We start from the raw sequence: 19,482 nt of genomic DNA, 5'->3' as shown, positions 1-19,482 counted from the left end.
GTGGGCTCGGGACTTTGGGGCGTGTATGGGAGGGTCTGGGTGGCTCTGCTGGCCCCAGTGTCGATGGGGAATCTGGGACGAGCAACATGCTACAAGCGCTCCAGGCTGGGGGCCTATGGGATGAGAATGTGTCAAGGAGCCTTCCCTTCCACGCCGTCCATTGGCATCTTACCCTGATATTAGCGGGAGAGGAGCTGGCCCGTCTCAGCTAATCGTGGTGTTCAACTCCCAAACCAGCTCATAGACTTTAAGGTCAGAAGGGACCATTATGATCATCTAGTTTGACCCCCTGCACAATGCAGGCCACAGAATCTCACCCACCCACTGCTAGAATAATCCTCTCACCTAGGCTATGTCTAGACTGCAAGCCTCTTTCAAAAGAGGCTTTTTCGAAAGATACTTTTGAAAAAGCCTCTTTCGAAAAAGAGCGTCTAGACTGCAAGCGGAACTTTCGAAAAAGCAAGCCGCTTTTTCGAAAGGCAGTCTGGATGCTCTCTTTTGAAAAATCCCTGTTTGCATTCAAGAACGCCTTTTTTCGAAAGAGCACTTTCGAAAAAAGTCGTTCTTCCTCGTAAAATGAGGTTTACCACCGTTGAAAGAAAAGCCACGTTCTTTCGATTTAATTTCGAAAGAACGCAGCTGCAGTCTAGACGCAGGTGAAGTTTTTTCGGAAAAAGGCTACTTTTTCGGAAAAAGCCCCTGAGTCTGGACACAGCCCTATATCTCAGATATTGAAGTCCTCAAAGGATGGTTTAAAGCCCTCAGCCCCTAACTCCTGCAGTTTGCTGTCAAATCCCCTAGTGCAAATGCAGCTAAGACAAAAGAAGAAGCCACCTGTGAGGATAGCTAGTGTCGTGTGTGTATATGTGTTACTGTAGTGGCAGTGATGCTGCTGTACTACAAACAATGAACAAAATGGTGCCATAGAGGATCCAGGGGTCTGGGTGTAAATAAGACTCTTGGTTCAATGTATTTGTCAAATGAAATATATTTGTCAAATGAAAAACTCGTTCAAAAGCCATTTTAAAATGGAAATATTTTTATTTAGTAACTTTTTTTTCCAAACAGAGAAAAAATATATACGAACATTCCTTTCCTCCCTCCTCTCCCCAAGTAAAATCAGACTTTTTGTGTAAAGTCTTCCAGTGGATAAAAACACGTCTTCCCTAATTTTATATATAAAATATTTTTTCAGTACAGTACGTCATTAATAGGCAAAAATGAATAGGTTTTGTTTCCTTTTTAAAACAAACATAAGAATACCCCAAAGAACTAAATGAGCGGTAGTAGGTTGGCTTTAACATTAAGCTGGTGTACATATGCCTGTATGTTGGCCTGTCCATAAACAATGTACAGAAAAATCATGCCACTAACTCAGCTTGTTTGTTGCTGGTAATCTTGGATTAAACACCTCATTAAAACATCACCGCTCACTGTGATGCCGAGGGGCTACCGACAGCTGTGAATAGTAAAAGGGTTTAGTGGTGTCTCAAGGTTTTATACTTGATTATCATACAGAATTGTTAAATAGCAAAGGAATGTACCCTGTCCCTGTGTCACAAAGGAATGTACCTTGGTTCCATTCATTAAGCAGCTTCTATTTATGCCTCTGAATCTTCCATCAGCGTCTGTGCAGTTGGGCTTATCAAGGGATGAATGACCCTTCACCCAGAATTCAAGCCGGATCAGAAGTGAGAGAAATACAATATTTGTATATTGAGATATGTCCATACTCAGATCTGTACATCAGGCCCCAGTTTACACGTCCATTATACATTCTCATTGTTCAGTCTTCAACTAGGTGCAGATGTGTTACCCCCCTATTATTGTGCTCAGATCTGGGGTGGCTGTTCTCTGTTAATATCAAGCATAGTTTTTCCCTCTCACATTTTGTTACGAGCAGCAACGGAGCTCTACAGTTGATCTGAGAACAGGGGAATGAAAATGCTGTGAAAGTGCTGCATTTTATCCCCACTGTCTTTGGTCAACATTTCAAATTGCAATGAAGACTTTTGTCAACATTTCTAGTTTTGATCACCATGGTTTGTCAACTTCGCACAATGTCAATGACAATCTCCATCAAAATTTCAAGAATGTTTTCATCAAAATTTCACACAATTATTTTTGTCACAATTCCACATTTCCATTAAACTCGCCATGAAAAATATCAGCCTTTTTAGTTGATTTGTAATGAGTTTGTATCAACATTTCAGATATCAATGACAATTGCCATCTAAATGGCAACAATTTTTCATCAAGGTTTGAGAAAGTTCATCAAAATGTTGTCAGCATTCCAATGAATATTTCTGCCAGTCGTTCAACAGGGTTTTTGGGCATGCTTCAAAGTTGGAGAATGTTTCACCTGGGCTCATCTCAATTTGTCCCTTGACCTTGATGGAGTCTTGTGTCCACTTCTCAACCCTCCGACAACAAAGTGCTCAGCAGTTTAATTAACTCTTTCTAATAAAATAAATATATATATATGTATGTATATTTCATTTATAGATATTTATATATTTCTATTGATATTTTATATGGAGAGCAGAGACGTTCTCCTTTTTTCTCTTTACATTACATCACTTTGGACACATTTCCTGCAAGAAACCAGCCCAGCTCTTTAACAGTGTGGCTCCAGGATGGAGCCAACAATGACTTCCCGATCCCCCTTAGCAGTCACCACCATCATTGGCCACTTGGCACGCAGGCTTTCCCAGGCTGGAACCCAGCTAGCTTCAAGTAGGCCTGGCTTCTAAAGCATCCCAAAGGTAGAAACCACTGGCCTCTAGCTCCTCAGAATTTCCGGGCTTGCAGAAAGGGTCTGATTCCAGGTGGAAGGGTTACCTAGCTATGGTTGAGCTAAATAAATAGCATGGCCACTGCGTTTCTGACTGTATCACGCAACTCCACCACTGAGGAGCCTCCAGTACACAGACAGGACATGTCTGTGTCTACGGTGGCTCAAGAAGTATGTGCAATGGAGCCAGGGGCGGCCCGTGAGCCTAAGCGAACTAGGCAGTTGCCTAGAGCGCCGCTGGCCCAGGCGCCCGATGATGGCATCACGGCCATTGACGGCTGTACAGGCAGAGGCGGCAATTGCTCCACCTGCCTGGGGAGCCAGCTGCCGCAGCCGGCCCCAGGCCACTCCTGAGTGGAGCCATGGGATGTGTCAACACATGGGGTCTCTCAGGGCTTTTCAAGTACATCCTCTGCATGTGCATCATTTGGCCCGCTGGAATCATGTGATTGGAACCTCCCCAAACTAAACACCAAGGTGGCTTCCCCTACAAATCCCAGGCTGGCTTGACATTTGGCTCCACTTTGTGAAGACATCCAACTGTGTCCTGGGATGTCTGAACAACACATGAAGCCTCCTTGTGATACTTTTACACAACTCTAATAGGTACTAATGAGACAGAAGCCTTATCGAGGGCTCTAGCTATGTACAATATCTCTCCCTCTTTCTTATATATAATGTATATATTAATAAAGAACACAGTATTTGTACAGACATGTAACATTATAAAATCTGCCTGGATCCACATTTGTATATATACAACGTAACATGCTATATCTCTATAGCAGTATTGTATGCTAGATTAATATGTGCTGTTAATAATAAGGTATACAGCACCAGTCCTGTATTTGATTATGCTTTACCATGACACATAAACTCTATCTGTGTCTATACTTGCGGCTTCTTGCCCAAGTACGGTCGTTCTTGTGCAAGAATCCGCAGAGCGTCCACACTGCCCGCCTGCTCTTGTGCAAGGAAATTTACAGAACGGCGTGGTAAGAGAGGGCTTCTTGCGCAAGAGCTACGCTCTTTTTTAACAGGCGTAAGCCCTCTTGCGCAGGAGCGTTTGCATAAGAGGGCCATGTGGACGCTCTGCAGGGATTTCTTGCGCAAGAAAGCCCTATGGCTAAAATGGCCATCAGAGCTTTCTTGCGCAAGAGAGCGTCCACACTGCCGTGGGTGCTCTTGCGCAAAAGCACAGCTTGCACATGGCACTGTGGACGTTTTCTTGTGCAAGACTTCTTGCACAAGAACCCTTGCACAAGATATTATTGTGCAAGAAGCCGTGAATGTAGACATAGCGTATATATAGAGGGGTGTGTGTGTATGTGTGATGTTTTTGTGCCATTGTAAAGCATCTTATTACCTTTTTTTTCACCCCTTATATTGTCTCCTTAATCCATGTTCTTATAAGAAACCAGGGTGGTTTCTATGTATGTGTGTGTAGGTAAGCATACGTTTGCAGGCGTACAGGTGTGGGTGTGAGGGTGTGTGTGTGAATGCACTTAGGTGTGTGTGGGCATGGGTCTGAGCCTTCCCTTTTGTGTTAGAGCAGATGGGACTATTTAATTCCCTTTTGTTTATTTGATTGCAGTTTAACATCAGATAAGAAGCCCCCCGTCTCTGGAAGCATCTGGGCATGCACATGTGTATACGCTGGGAGATGGCCCCATGCTTGTTCCCAGGCCTCCCCACACATTCCATCCCTACACATGGATCTTCTCCCTGCACTCTCACGGGGCTGTTGGGGTGAGCAGGATGAAGGCAGACACGCAGCACATGTGGCGAGACATGCATGACTGTAGACACAGCCCCACTCCACCCCATAGTCTGAACCCTTGCTTGGCAGAACAGCAGTGGCCCCAGGTGAATGAGACACAGTTCTGCTCCATCTTCCTCTCCTCTGCACATCCCGGCCAGCAGGGGGTCCTGAGGGCCTGCCGAGACCACCTTCCTCTGTGGACATGAGAGTCATGACTCCAGCAGAGAGACAGACCTGGAGAACATCAGAGACCCCTGCTTACCTCTTTCCATAGGACAGACCCATGGGCGTGCCTGGTGGATGGATGAGTTTGGAAAGGAGCTGTAGACCCAAGCACATCAGAGCAGGTTAAAGGACACTATCCGCCTCTGAAAGTCCAGGGACTGCCCCCCAACACATGCTGGTTCTCGTCTCATGGGGTGCAACATACTCTGGATTCATGCCAGCGCTGGGCTGCACGCAGCAGTTGGTTGTTATCGATGGGTTACTTGTGAGTGTTGGGATGCGCACGGTGGCTTATTTTCATAGGGTGGCTTGTGAATGCTGGGCTGCCAGCCGGGGTTTGCTTGTGAGCAACAGGATGTGTGGAATGGGCTGTTATTGTAGGGCTGCTCATAACTGCTGGATGGGTGGCATTGCTTTTCTGTTAGAAGCAAACAGTGCTGCAGCTGTTGTCCCGGGGACCAAGGCAGGCAGAGTGGCGTGGACTTTTTCAAACAGTTCTAAGAAACAGGAAGGACAGTCCCACTGGTGGCGTAGCAAACGGCCTCCCTTAAAAAACAACAAATGGTCCTGTGGTGCCTTTGAGAGTAACCCAAATACATAGAATCATGAGCTTCCATTGGCAAAACTCACTTCATCAGATGAATTGGAGTGGAAATAACAGAAACCAAGGAACATATAACAGCAGAAGTACCTGTCTGTTGTAAGACTCATGTTAATGAGGCTAATTAAGTGGGCTGCATGTGTCCCATTCCTAACTTTTAATGTGGAAATGTGGATGTTAAAGGCAGGAGAAACTGGCTTTGTAATGCACCAACCAGTTAATGTCGATTCAAGCCCCGGTCAAATCTGTAGATGAATTGCCATTCTGCAGACTCTCTGTAGAATTGGTTAGTGAAATTCCTTAGCTCTGCAATTCCAGACCCTTGGAGCCCTCGGATTGAGCATAAGGTGGATTTGATTGTTTCCTTCCCTTTTGTGAAGAAGCCCTCAGTCCCACCAGCCACAACGCCAGGCCGGAGATCAGCTTAGGAGGCAGCAAGTCTATGAGCATCGCGGATTCGGGGCTTGGATCTTGCTCTACTGCCCTGGCTGTGTAAAGTGCATCTTGCAGTTACAGCTGTGCTTTTTCGGCTGGCAAAGTGGGGCAAAGGGACCTTCGTGTCAAGAGTACCCCCAGAACCCATGTGGACCCTTCCGAACCAGGAGTGATACAGCATCGCCAGCCCCAAGCATTCAGGAATCATTAAAGCAGAGTCCTTTCTATTTGCCTTCTAGCCACTGAATCTCTAGGGATGCACTGGGGCTACTTTGACCTACACCCACAAAGGCTAGAAACTGCCTTTAAAAGAAAACAGACACTGAGGCGCCCACAGAATCACAAGACTCCAGGAGCTGGGACATTCAGAAAAGTACCAGCTATTGCAAAAAATCACAGGTATAGGCCATGCTGGTGACATGTTCGCTGCCTTATCTACCTCCCCACAGGGGAGCATTCATTTCAGCCTCTAATCCAGCTTTACAATGTCAGTGCTGCAAAAAGCCTGGTATATATAATACATGGAGATACACCTACCTCATGAAACTGGAAGGGACCTTGAGAGGTTATTGAGTCCAGCCCCCTGCTGCAACCAAGCACCATCCCTGACAGATTTGCCTTACATCCCTAAGTAGGGCTCTCAAGGATTGAACTCACAACCCTGGATTTAAGCAGGCCAATGCTCAAACTGCAGAGTTACTCCTCTACCACACTTAAAACTAACGGTGCTGTCGGTTTCTCATGTTGTCACAAGTCCTGCCAGGTGCTGGGTGAGTGTGTCTCTCAAAGCGGGCTACAGGAGAGAGGAAATTCAGTAGGATTTGCCCAGGTGAGAAATCAGATTGTTCTGTTAAGGCTAGTTGGGTTTGTTTGTAATTGGACTCCCCAAACCACTTTGGGGAGGTCAGTGTCAGGGATGGGGGTATCAATGTATCAACACATGGCACAAAGGGGCCAGATTCACCAGTGCACCGCTCTTTACACCAGGGCCAAAGTCAGGGTGCATTGCTCTTTTTTCTGACTGGGAAGTGCTCCACCCACTTGGTCCAGAGGTAAATAGCGACCGGCGGGGCTGGGCTATGAGGAATCAGGTGCTGTTGACTTGTTGCACCCTTGTGGAGTTTCTTTGGGCTGGATTCACTCAGTTAAGCGCTGTGCCAGTGTTTCTCAACCTTTTTTTTTTATAAAGTACCCCTTTAAAAAAAAATTATAAGTACCCCCAGTACCTACAGTTTTCAGACACACAATTTTTTCTACCATTGCAACACATTTGTTTAAACAACTTAATCGTATCTGGGCGGGCGATGAAAAGTTTGGGTGTAAAAAATACAAAAATAATAAAGCGCTGTAAAACTTAAACTGCCTATCTCCTAGAACTGGAAGAGACCTTGAAAGGTCATTGAGTCCAGTCCCCTGCCTTCTCAGCAGGACCAAGTACCATCCCTAATGAATTTTTGCCCCAAATCCCTAAATGGTCTCCACAAGGATTGAACTCACAACCCTGGGTTTAGCAGGCCAGTGCTCAAACCACTGAGCTATCCCTCCTCCTAATACTTTTTTTTGCATGTGAAGTTGTTGTACAATGTTGCTGTGCATTGTGGCTAAGTCTATACTGAGAGTTTTTGTGGCAGAAAATATGCTCATAAGGGACTCATTAGCATAAGTCGTGATATCGTTACCATATTTTCTGCTGTTTCTTTTTGCAGAAGGGGTTTTTGCACAAAAAGAAGCAGTGTTGCCCCTTCTGTTTTGCGCAACCCCCCCGTTTTGCTCAAGATCCTTATGCCTGTCCCTGTTTGACTAGCTGCTGCGTTCCGCTCCAGAGGTGGCTGCATTTCAGTGGCTGGTGCCTCACAGTGAGTTGGTGCCTTGTCTGCCTCACAGGATAGTTGTCAGACTTCAGTGTGTAACATTTGAGATCCTTGGAAGAAATATGCTAGAGAAAGGCAAGACATTGTTTTAATGATCACAAAAAGTCAGGGCCCTGGTTTCACACTGTATAATGTGACCTGGTTTGTGAAGCAGAAACGGTCTGCTCTGACTCTCTCCGTAGAGGGCAGTGGCACCCATCCACAGCAGCCAGCACTCAGAGATAGGAGAGAGAATCCAGAGAGGTTTGGCACTCTGGGAAAAGTCTAAGATTTTTCTAAAAATCATCAAGTGTTTATAATGTTTTTTCTCTCTCCCTTGTCCTCTGTTTTCCTACCCAGGAGCTATTTCTGCACAGAAATGTTTTATAGTTGCTAAATTTAAGTGTCAACCTGTTTAAAAAATTCCATGGAACTTCTTTAAGCATGAAAAAGGTTTTTTTTTTTTAAAAAAAATCTCTTTTCCTAAATGGAACAAAGCCCTTAACATTCTGCAAGACTTGGAACCCTGGCACAATTACAATTACATTCTAGAATCCAGGAAGCTCTCACATTCTACATGATCTGGGGCTTCTCCTCGCAGCCCACAGCCAAACTTTCAGCACCTGCCTACTACGTGCAATTAAATCAGCACAATTAAATAAGGAGCTTTCCATTTTAACTTGGGACAAGTTGGAGGTGGAGACTGGAGAGAGGGGAGAGATTGATTGGGGTGTAATCACAGTCTAGCATCAAATATAATGATGAATTGGGGATGCTCTCTGTTTTTTTTTCCAAACAATTTTATTTTCACCTCCTTCCTAGTTCAAACTGGCCTGGCTCCATGTGGACAACACTACACCTGCTTTCCTGAGAGCCTGACTCAATGAGTAGATTTGGCAGATGAGAGATTACAAGGAGGTTCCAGTCATGTGTGGTCATTTGCTTAGACTCTCAACTCCTTGGAGCAGGGAGGAACCTGTCTTTGTTCCATGTACAGTGCCTAGCTCCAGAGGGTCCTGGTCTGTGAATACCACAGTACAGAATAATGATTTAAAATCCCATGGCATGTAGGTGCATCATCCTCAGAATTTTGGCCTCATTCCACCTTGGATATCAACATTTGGCCAAGCTAAATCTCCCCAGAGGCAGCTGCATTTCAGTGGTGAGAGAAACTATCTCGGTTTGCAATCGTTCTGTAAAGTCGGCAGCGTTTGGGGCGGGTTGGGTGAAAAAAAGAGCTGGAATGCCAGCCAGCCTGATGGCAGCATCCTGTCCCCCTGCTGCAGGGGAGAAATGCTGCATTCATGACCTTTGCCAACAGTCCTGATGAAAAATGATGGGAAGCAGCTGAGTTTACACACCCAGGCTGCGATGCTGGGGAAGGAGCCAGGGGATGGAAGAGTAAAGCTTGGAGGTTCTCTCCCCCCGCATAGTGGGGAAAAGGAGGCTGTGTGCCAGTCACAGGGAGGGTGGCACTGCTGCTCACAGTAGAAACCTTTGCTCCCAGCTGGGATTCTGACTCCGCTGCAACAGAAGCCTGTAGTATTCTCCGGACCGCCTGCTGTGGGGCATGGCAAATCTCCCATCTCCCAAAGCAGGAGCAGATGCAGGCCTGCAGGGAGGCAGCACCACGGGAAGCCTGTCCAATGATATTTAAAGTGGGAAAGGCACTAGCCTGCGACGCAGAAACCCTGACATCGATCCCTGGCTCTGCTACTGGCACGGCATTTGACCTTGACCCTGTCTCTTTTCCGCTCTGTTGCCCCATGTCTACGGCTGGCTCTGGGGACAGGAACTCTCTCACTGCGGGTCTGTATAAATAGCAGATGGCATACATAAGTGCTAATGAAATGCTAATAATAAACGCTTTTTGTGCTTGGCTGAGCCTGGACATGAAGCTGGATCTTTCAACAGCATCTGTAATCCCAGCTCTGCTGCTCTAGGGCAGGGTCTCAGACTCCCAGCTGCGGGGTCCTGGTGCCAGTGGGCAGCAGTGGCTGTGTCTCCCTCCCCCACATTCACCCTGGTGGGAGGAGAAGGGGAGCTCACTCTCCAATCTGCCAGAGCATTTCACCATCACCCCCTCGGCCCCCGTTAGGTGCTCAGTAGAATATTCCTACTGCTACACTCTTGTTACTTAAGCCTGGGAGTTCTATCCTGAGAGATTCTATGGTGCAGTTTGATTTATGTAAGATCACGGGGCCTCACCACTGATCCCTCTTCCTTGGGGACAGTGTGCCATGGGGGGGAGGAGGGGATGGAACGATGGTGGGAAGAGGTGGGGCCCAGACAGCCCCCCCACCTCAGCCTGCCGGGAGTTCCAGGCTGGATTGCGTAATTCTCTGGCCAGGAATGGCCTGCAGGCTGGGAGTATGAGATCTCTGCTCTAGGGATAGCCAGTACTGCAGGAGGAGCAAGCATGCTGTGTGCATGCCTGAATATAGCCAGCAGTCCCCAGAGAGCCTGGAAAGCCCAAGCTGGAATTCAGAGTGCCCCGGAACGGAAGAGCCAGAGAGAACCCTGGGATCTGTCTGCGCCCTGCATCCTCAACAAAGAATTGTCCTTTATACTCATCATAGCATGAATTTTAATAAGGTCTGTAACCCCTGCGGAGGTAGCTCCTGGGAGCCTGCCTCCCTGTTCTGGGCATTGCAATGGGGATCACCCGGTTGCTCTGTGGTTCAAGCATGGTGTGTCTGCCTCTGTGGAGCTGGAGAGATGGATGCACCAAACCTGAGTTGCATGGTGATTGCCTGGAAAGGGATTCAACCCCCACTCCCTAGAACAGGAGCTGCTGTTCTGGAGTGAGTACAGGCCAGGCTCATACTCAGTGTCCCCCCAGCCAGGCCGTGAACTTTCCATGACTATGGATTTTTCCCCTCAATTCCACCATGGACTTAACTAACAATTTTAGCCTGAATCACAATCCAGCCTTCTCCCTTCTCTATCAGGAGATGTTCTCTTCAGTCCCCTAGCCTGGCTATAGCTCAGGAGTGTGGTGATTATCCTCATTGTCCAAAGAGACAGGAATGGATGTGAAACTGACATTTGTAAGTGACATGGTTATGAACAAACACACCATTTTCTTTCTGCCTTCTGGGAGTATCAGTGCTGAAATTGACGTGCAGCTAGTTCAGGGCATAGTAATTCTACTTTAATATCCCCAATGGGAAAAGTTCTGTATGGTTTTGTAGGGCTGAAACTAATAGGGAGCTATAGAAACAGAACATGGGACAGTAGAAATGATGTAGTTCTCTAGAATTTAACAGACAATCTGAGCCTGTGAGTTTTTTTCAACCAACCCATAGACGATCGCAGGGATAATCTATCAGAGGATGGTGTTTTCTCTAGGACCTTTCCATAACAGGATCAAATCTTTGCTGGTATTTTGGAAAGGGAACTAGCAGAGGAGCAACTCTGATATTCAGCTTTGGAAAGTGTCTCTGTAGCTGTTATTCACTTGGGATTTCATAACATACAGCGTGTACCATGTTAAAAACGATGTCAAAATAGCTTCAAACTCTGCCTGGCTTCTGTGTACATATTAAGCTTTAAGTGTTAGATTTGCTGGATTTTTTTTAAATAACTCTTTCCTCATTAAAAAGAACTCTCTGTGGAATCTATTATCCTCATTCCGGTTAATACTCTAAAATAATCTGTCTGCATTTTTACATGATTCCTCCACTCTAGAGAGACAGAATTAAATATTGTTTCCCTTTGTTTTCACACAGCAGAGAACAATTCAGCCCTCAAGTAGTTTCCTGAATAGTCCTCTGCCTTTGAAAAAGTTAGATCTATACTGTTGTCAAGCCAAAGCTTCTCCATTGTGTATGTTCATCAGAATATATTTGTATGAAGTTTTTTTCTCTTAAAAACTACTCTACATGCCCCCCGCCCCTCACTGCGACTCCTTACTCCTGAAATGAAAGAAATTGACCCATGTGCAAACTGGCGCAGGGACCTTGAGGCAAGAACAAAATCCGTTTCAAATGACACCCTACACACACACACAACGTAGTGCTCAGACACAGGGCTGAATGTCCCCACTCAGTTCCCAGACTTGGCCGTGAACCATTGACCCCTGAAACATGTGGCCAAGATCAGATGTGATAGCCAGCAGATCAGAGAGCCTGGGACCAAGTGAGATCAAACATTTCTGTAACACTCATCAAGGTTCCCATAGCCTCAGCTTCTGGATTCAGCATTTCTGATGTCAGGAATTTACAGTACTAAAGAATGAGATCACAGCAGGTCTGTTTGGGAATGGAGGTAAGGCTGGTCTAAGCTGCATGCCCATACCTGGGACTTGGGTACAAAGGATAGGTAAGTGCCTGCCTTCATTTTAACCTCTGCTGGGGTGCTGGTTTCTGACATAAATGTAGGGGAATCATGCTGGCTGGTGCGTCTGTCACCGCTGCCCTCTTCTGGATGGAATTAGAACTGCTTGATTGCCTGTCATAGGTCCCGTACTGCCATGAGATGATGAGGACTCTCCTGGAGCACCGGCAGCAGTGCCCGAGAACAACTACTGTCGAGCTTTGCCAAACATGGAGCGTGGTGATAACAGCAGTGAAATCCATGCTGGATTTGTTACCGTGTTTTAACCATGGGGTGGCCAAAAACCAGTCCAAGCTGATGATGCCAAAACTGTGCCTTGTTCCGGCTGATGGGCAGCTTCCCTTCAGTGCAATGAAAGTCCCCAGAGAGCTCTGAGCACTGGTGTCACCTGCCAATAGGGATGTTGTTTCACTAGCAGTAGTGCCTGCTCTGCTGTCCTTCACTTTTAGGCCTGGCTCTGACATCTGTGAGTGGGTTTACCAACCCTGGCTCCAGCTGTCCCTGGCACTGAGAAGCAATTGAAGGGGATTAATCTCCCATCATTGCCCTACACTGCATGCACAACATCCCAGGACAACAGTGAAGCAAAACAGACCAGCATCATGAACTGCATAGAGGCCCGTGGGCAGCAGAAGATATTTTGAAGCTGGGAGCATTTCTCTTTTCAAAGCCACGTGCTGCCCGCTCCTTAGTCCCATGGAGAGAGTTTGGGGATGGGGAGGACTCCGAGATCCATTGTTTCTGTTGGCAAAATATGCCCCCCCAAACCCCCTCAGCAAATTTAAACAGAAATGTTTTCCCCCCACAGTGAGCGGCTGGAACAAGGGCCATAGAGGCCGGGAGCTTAGCACGATTTGCAAAAGGGCTGGGCCTGTCTGTGTGTAGCAAGGCGAGCCAGAGTTAGAAGAGGAAGGAGCTAAGAAAAGAGCTGAGAGCTTTGGAACTCCCAAAACACCGGCCTGCTTTCTGGGTCAGTAGGAAACTTCCCCCCAGATGGCTGATTCCTTTGCTGCCGGTTCGGCCTCTGAGGATACTGGTGCAGGCCACTATTGGAGACAGACTAGTGGGCTAGATAGTCCTGGGTTGGATTCAGGGTGGTCTGTGTTCTTAGGTCCTGGACAGGAAGGGAGATGCCGGCTTTTCTTGGGGCCACTTGGTACCGTCTCCGCCTCTCTCTGGCAGGTTAGCTGGGCATGAGGCTTGAGTGGAGGTGGTGAGGACAGGGTCAGTTTGCAGGTAGAGTGACCCCCTGCCCCTGCAGAATCCATATTCTGTGATGGGCGGCTGCAGTCCTCCTGGCTGGGAGCCAGCTGCTCCCCAGGAGGCCCTGGGGCCCCCAGACAGTCCTGCTGCCCCCACCACACCACTGAAAAGGAGGGCACAGAAAGGGCTTTGGCATGGAGGAAGGAACAGTTGCATCCCAGCTGCTTCCTTGGGCTAAGGGCTCCTGGACCCAGCAAGGGCTGGAGTGGCACTTTTGGGGGAACTATAGCTGCCATCCTCTGGTATGGAGCACTGGAGATGCTTCATGAGACAGGAAAGGGAAAGGAAGGAAGGAAGGAAGGAAGGAAGGAAGGAAGGAAGGAAGAAAAAACCAGCTGAAAAGAATGGCCGAAGCATGGAGCTCAGTGGGGGATAGGCAGGATCAGACGTTGCTGATGCGTACGCTCAGGGGGCTGCCCTCCCGTTCTGATTTCTCCCTGAAGGACTCCTCCAGCTTCAGCTTGTCCGGGTCGCCGAACCCGTGGGCGCAGCACAGGGGCGACACCTTGACCACCTGGTCAAACAGGCTGAAGTCGGCCACATACTTCCCGCTGGCCGAGAGGGAGATGACCGGGCTGAACTCATAGCCCCACAGGATCTCCTCCGGCAGGTAGGAGGTGCGCACCTGGCAGGTGGCGCTGGTCGACTCCACCGTGCCGCTGAGGATCACCACCAGCTCAAAGTCCCCTTCGCCCGTGCGCAGGGCGGAGTCCCGCAAGGGGCTGGAGTCATCCACCACATGGTAGAAGGTGAGGGGCAGGATGAGGAAGGGGCTGTCAGAGGATGTGTCGACATGGAAGTTCACGTTGACCTGGTTGAGCCGGACACACTCCCCTTCCTTGGTGAGGTAGGTGTGCAGCAGCTTGCCCGTCACCTGGCAGCCAATCAGCAGGCTCTTGCGCATGTTGGCCACCCGGATCATCAGGCAGGTCTTGCCATTGTGTGGGGCGACCACCGCATTCTGGCTGAACTTGATGGTCTCGGCTCTCTTCTTGGGACGGGCGATCTTGGCCAGGAACGTTCCGGTGATGAAGATCTCCATGATGGTGGTGAGGACCAGCTGGCTGATGAGCAGCACAATGGCTAAGGGGCATTCCTCGCTGATGTAGCGGAAGCCATAGCCGATTGTGGTCTGGGACTCCAGAGAGAAGAGGAATGCTCCAGTCAGTGTGTGTACCTGCATGACACAAGGGGTGTGGTTGGCCGGCGGTTCAAACTCCAGGAGGTCGCCATGCAACACGGCCACCAGGTACCAAATCACCCCGAAGATGAACCAGGTGCCGGCAAAGGTGGCCGAGAAGAGCAATAGCTTGTAACGCCACTGCATGTCAATGAAGGTGGTCCACAGGTCCTTGAGATAAAGGAACCGCTTGTCGGCGATGTGCTCCATCCGCACGTTGCTCCTGCCATCCTTGGTCATCACGCGCCGCTTGCGCAGGCCGGAGCCGATCAGGGGCCGGCTGTCGGTCTGGGTGGTCTGGCTGTAGTACACCTTGGCAGAAGAAGTCATCTAGAAGAGAGGGCAAAAGGGACGGGAAATGGTTAGGAGGCACCTCAGGGTGGGCTGAGATCACGCACGAGGAGGGCCAGCCGCCGGACGCGACAGGCTGTCAGCCTGCGGGAGGATCGCGGGGTTGGCTGATGTATTAAAGCTAATGAATGTCGCCACTTCAGCCAACTGAATGGAAGGGCGAGAAGGGGCCGTTTCTATTCACTGTAACCTCGAGGAATGCTTAATACTTCATTCAGTGATCACCTTGGGATGTTTGTTCTTGAGATCCTGTCCTCTCTGTCCAACAGGGACACCGTAATGTGCGCGTAAGCCCTTCCGATTCCTGGGCTCACTTATAAGACTGTCTCCCTCACCCTCTCCAAATACTGGTGAAGCCTAAAAGAGAAAACTGCTAATTAGCCACGAGGGGGCAGGATTTTATTAGTTTTAATAACAAATGACTCGTGTTGTACATTATCTAACCCTATAAGCCACTTCTGGGCAGGGACAAACTTTTATGTGTGTGCAGCACAAGGAGAATCCAATCCGTCTTCTTGTTCAACAAACTCACCAGTTCTTCACAGATTTCCTACAGTCAGGGATATAGTCACCGTGCAGACCTCTTTCATTGCCCAGAGTAACCAAAAGCACCAGCGATTCACTTGGGGAACGATGAGGGTATTAAAAATCCAGGCATGGACGGGGCCTTCTCCATTTCATCAGCTATGAAAAGCTGTAATCGGAAACAGATGGGCCATGGCTGTGATTCTACAGGGCCTTTGGGTGAAGTTAAGCCGGTGGCTCACTCAATAGCATCTGTCTGATCTAATCTGTCAGAGAGACAGACAGAGAGACAGACTGACCAAGCAATCCAGCTATTTGCCTGACTGAGAGGGGAAATCTTGGCCTGTTTAAGTCAATGGTAAAACTTCTGCTGATTTCACTAAGGCCAGCATTTCACCCAAAGGGCATGCCTGCACGGCACAACAAAAACCACTGAGTCTTGGTGCCTGGGTCTATTGGCTCAGCTTCATGGAGCCTGGGCCATGGGGCTAAAACCACCAGCGTAGACTTTGGGGCTGCAGCCCGGGCTCTCAGACCTGGCAAGGGAGGAAGATCCCAGAATCCAGGCTCCAATGTCTATGCTGCTATTTACGAACCCAAGTCATTGGTGCCAGCTGTGAGATTCACTGCTGGGGGTCTTTTATTGCAATGTAGCTGAATCCAGAGACTGTCTGTCTCTTGCCATAAGATTCTAGCCATTGAGTGATTGTCATTTCTACCTCTCACTTTTGCTTTCTTCATACACTCATCTGTCTCACTTTCTCTCTATCCCCATACACCTCTTCTGTCTGTCAGTCAGCTTGTCTGTCTAGCCTTCTCTTGTTCTGCAATAGTACCACCCTCAGGGTGTGTGCATGGGGAGGAGGGGGAAATCACAAGCTGAGGATATGGCTCAGAAAGTATCCTTGGATGGAATTAATTTTCCCACCGTCTGGGGCAGGAAGGAGGTGAGCATTAGGAGCAGTGGACTTTTCCCATCTCCCTTCCCTCCCCCACAAAGTACTCCCACCTGACACATGGTTTTCTGATCCAACAAAGGACGTAGCTATTGCATCTAGGGGAGAATGGGCATGGCTAACAGGGTGGATCAGGCCCCAAAACCTCGTGCTGGAGGCTTGTGGCCTTGCCACACTCTACCTCAGAAAAGGACAATAGAGAAGTCCTCCATGCAGGCTAGAGTGACTGAAGGAGAAGGAGCCAATCAGGAACCACGGAGGCCTATAAGAGGAGCTGCAGGAGCAAAGTCACCTCAGTGCCACTGGAGGTCTCAAGAGGTACGTCTAGACTACAGGCTTTTGTCGACAGAAGTTTTGTCGACAGATACTGTCGACAAAGCTTCTGTCGACAAAGAGCACCTAGACTACATCTAGTTCTGTGGACAAAGCAAGCCTCTTTGTCAACACGACAGTGTAGATGCAAAGGACAGTGTAGATGCAATAATGCCTTCTGTGGACAGAACTCTGTCGACAAAAGGCTGTATTCCTCATAGAATGAGGTTAACAGCTGTCGACAAAACTGCCGAGTTCTGTCGATGTTATGTCAGGGTGGACGCAGGTATAGTTTTGTCGACAAAACCCAGTAGTCTAGACACACCCAAGGAGTGCAGATCAGGAGACTAGCTGGCAGCACAGCAGACAGCTCCATGTGAGAGCTGTTGTGAACCACATGCGGCTCCTTGATTAAAAAAAATGCGGCTCCTGCTGGTACTGCTCAGGCCAGCTGCTCAGCGCACAGTGTCCCAGTGCGTGTTCACGTCCGGCTGCTCAGCACACGTGCTACAGTGCCTGGAGGAAGAAGTGCATGGTGGCAGCGGCAGCAGCTCCAGCACCCAGGCATTAGGTTAGAGCATGTGTGTGTGTGTGTGTACTTGGCTCTGGGGGGAGGAGGGGGACTGGGTTAGAGCAGGGGCAGGCTGAAGCACTCAAAGTCTTCATGGATGCAGAATAAGGCAGCCAGCACAGATGTCATATTTAAAGTCCAGGGCAAAAAAAGAATCAGCGTGTACCTGGTTTACACTGTGTTTCTTTAAAGATAATTCAAAGGTTTGCTAGGCTTAAGCAATTAGACATTTTAATTAGTTTTTGTCCGAAATGTCCTGTAATGTTATTTTTAATCACGACATTTTGTGCCCTATAGCTATCTAGCTAGCTTTCTATGGATACATAAAAATAAATATATAATACGTGGCTCTTTGCACTCTATCCACTCTATCCCTGAGACAGGGAGCTCAAATGACACCCTCATGCCCTCTCGCTTGGGCCAAAACTTTGAAAGGTCCCAATTCTGCCTCCTTCCTGTTCTACTCCTCTCACAGCACTGCATAGAGAACACATCTGCACCAGCAGCAGACACAATTTTCTACACTCTAGGTCCTAGGGGTGCCCCCCCCCCCACAGTCTGGCACCTGAGGCGGCTGCTCCAGTTCACCTCATGGTAAGGCCACTCTTGCCCTAAAGGTAAGAGTGAGGATGCTGTTTCCAGGAGGCGATGCCCTGGAGGCACCGCTCTCAATCAGAGTGGGGAAGAGACTGAGGGAACAGGCTGAAGGACACTAGCAGAGGGCACCAAGATGGGCCCTGTTAAGTGTGACAGTGTTTGTGGATCTTACAGGGTGTGACTCGGCCGGGGGCGCTGAGCTGACGAATACACTTTTAACTTCAAACTGAGAGAATGTAGGGACAAGCACTCAGCAAAAGGCGGGTGCTCGTGAGAGTTGGGTGCTGCCCTGTTACACCATCCCATTTGAGATGACAGTGCAACCTGACCTAATGGGCGTCTCCATTAGATGTTAGCTGTAGAGGGCCTATGACACACATCTGATCAGTACAGTAGCATGTGAAGCTCTGAGATCTCTGGGCTGTAGCCTGAGTTAGACCTGAGCAAGGAGCTGGATCTTATCTGGAAATGACCCATGTGTGACACGACTCCCCAGATTCTTGAAGTAGCCTCAGCACTTACAGGCTGGAAGGGTGTCTTGGGATCCGGGCGGGTGTCGTTACTAGGGGAGGATGTTACAATTATGACTCCAATCTCACCCCAGGGAATTTCCGCAGGATGCTAAACTGGTCCTCAAGACTCCTCAGAGCGTGGGGTTTGTTTCATCCCGAAGATTCTCTAGAACCCTGGAAAAGGACCCCAAAGCCAGCGAATCAGATCATTCGAAACCTTAGAGAAGGGCCTGTTTGCAGCTAGGCCTGTTCTTATTTATTTGTATGATAGTAGCCCCGAGAGGCTCCAGCAAAGATTGAGGTCCTATGTAGCCAGGCGTGGCACAAACACGTGGTGTGCAAGGGGCCCAGTCCCCGCGGAGTCCACAGGCTAACCACGTGATGGATGGTGGGGAAGGAAATGTTACTTTCCCTCTCCCTGTTTTCAGGCGAGGAAATGTGGCACAGAGAAGGCCAGATCCCCAAAGAAATGCAGGTGTCTAACTCAAATTGAGATAAGCACTGTAAGTATTTTTGAGACTAAATGAGTCCCACAGGGCCACACAGAGAGTGTGTGGTGGAGAAGGAAACAGAACCTCTGTCTTCTGTTCTTCACACAGCGCATAGTCAATCTGTGGAACTCCTTCCCTCAGGAGGCTGTGAAGGCTAGGACTATAACAGGGTTTAAAAGAGAACTAGATAAATTCATGGCGGTTAAGTCCATAAATGGCTATTAGCCAGGATGGGTAAGGAATGGTGTCGTCAGCTTCTGTTTGTCAGAGGGTGGAGATGGATGGCAGGAGACAGATCGCTTGATCATTACCTGTTCGATTCACTCCCTCGGGGGCACCTGGCACTGGCCACTGTTGGCAGACAGGGTACTAGGCTGGATGGACCTTTGGTCTGACCCAGTACGGCCATTCTTGTTCTTATGTCGTCCAAGGGTTAGTTTAGTTCAGGGCTTTGAGCCTGTGATGGGGTATTCACCTCAGATGGGAGCAGAAGGGGTTAATAGACGCCCCATGGGCCCTCCACACCGTGTCCCAGAAAGGAGCAGTGGAGGTGAGTCCTCCAAGCAGCTTAGAGAGGCTATGCTGAAAGCAGCCAATTGCAGGAAGGCTTCATGGAACAGCCAATCAGGCCTGGGATGAGAATCACATAAAAGGAGCTATGTGGGGCCAAAGATGGTCAGTGGCTGCTGAACCCAGGGAGTGAGCAATGTATGGTGGAG

General features: G+C 48.6%; 1 protein-coding gene across 1 annotated transcript in view; it reads right to left on the bottom strand.

The window, feature by feature from the left end:
* Window positions 1-8,138: 8,138 nt before the first annotated feature.
* Window positions 8,139-19,482, bottom strand: part of KCNJ10 (potassium inwardly rectifying channel subfamily J member 10) — an 82,754-nt gene continuing 71,410 nt past the window's right edge. The window contains exon 2 of the mRNA XM_006115221.5: window positions 8,139-14,778. Within this exon, the coding sequence (XP_006115283.2) occupies window positions 13,651-14,778 (1,128 nt within the window). The 3' untranslated portion in view covers window positions 8,139-13,650. The remainder of the gene's footprint in view (window positions 14,779-19,482) is intronic.

The sequence above is a fragment of the Pelodiscus sinensis genome, chromosome 22, assembly GCF_052426305.1.
Source record: "Pelodiscus sinensis isolate ZL-2025 chromosome 22, ASM5242630v1, whole genome shotgun sequence".
Lineage (NCBI taxonomy): Eukaryota > Metazoa > Chordata > Testudines > Trionychidae > Pelodiscus > Pelodiscus sinensis.
The sequence above is the reverse complement of the archived record's forward strand: the minus strand, read 5'-3'. Positions and strand labels throughout refer to the sequence as shown.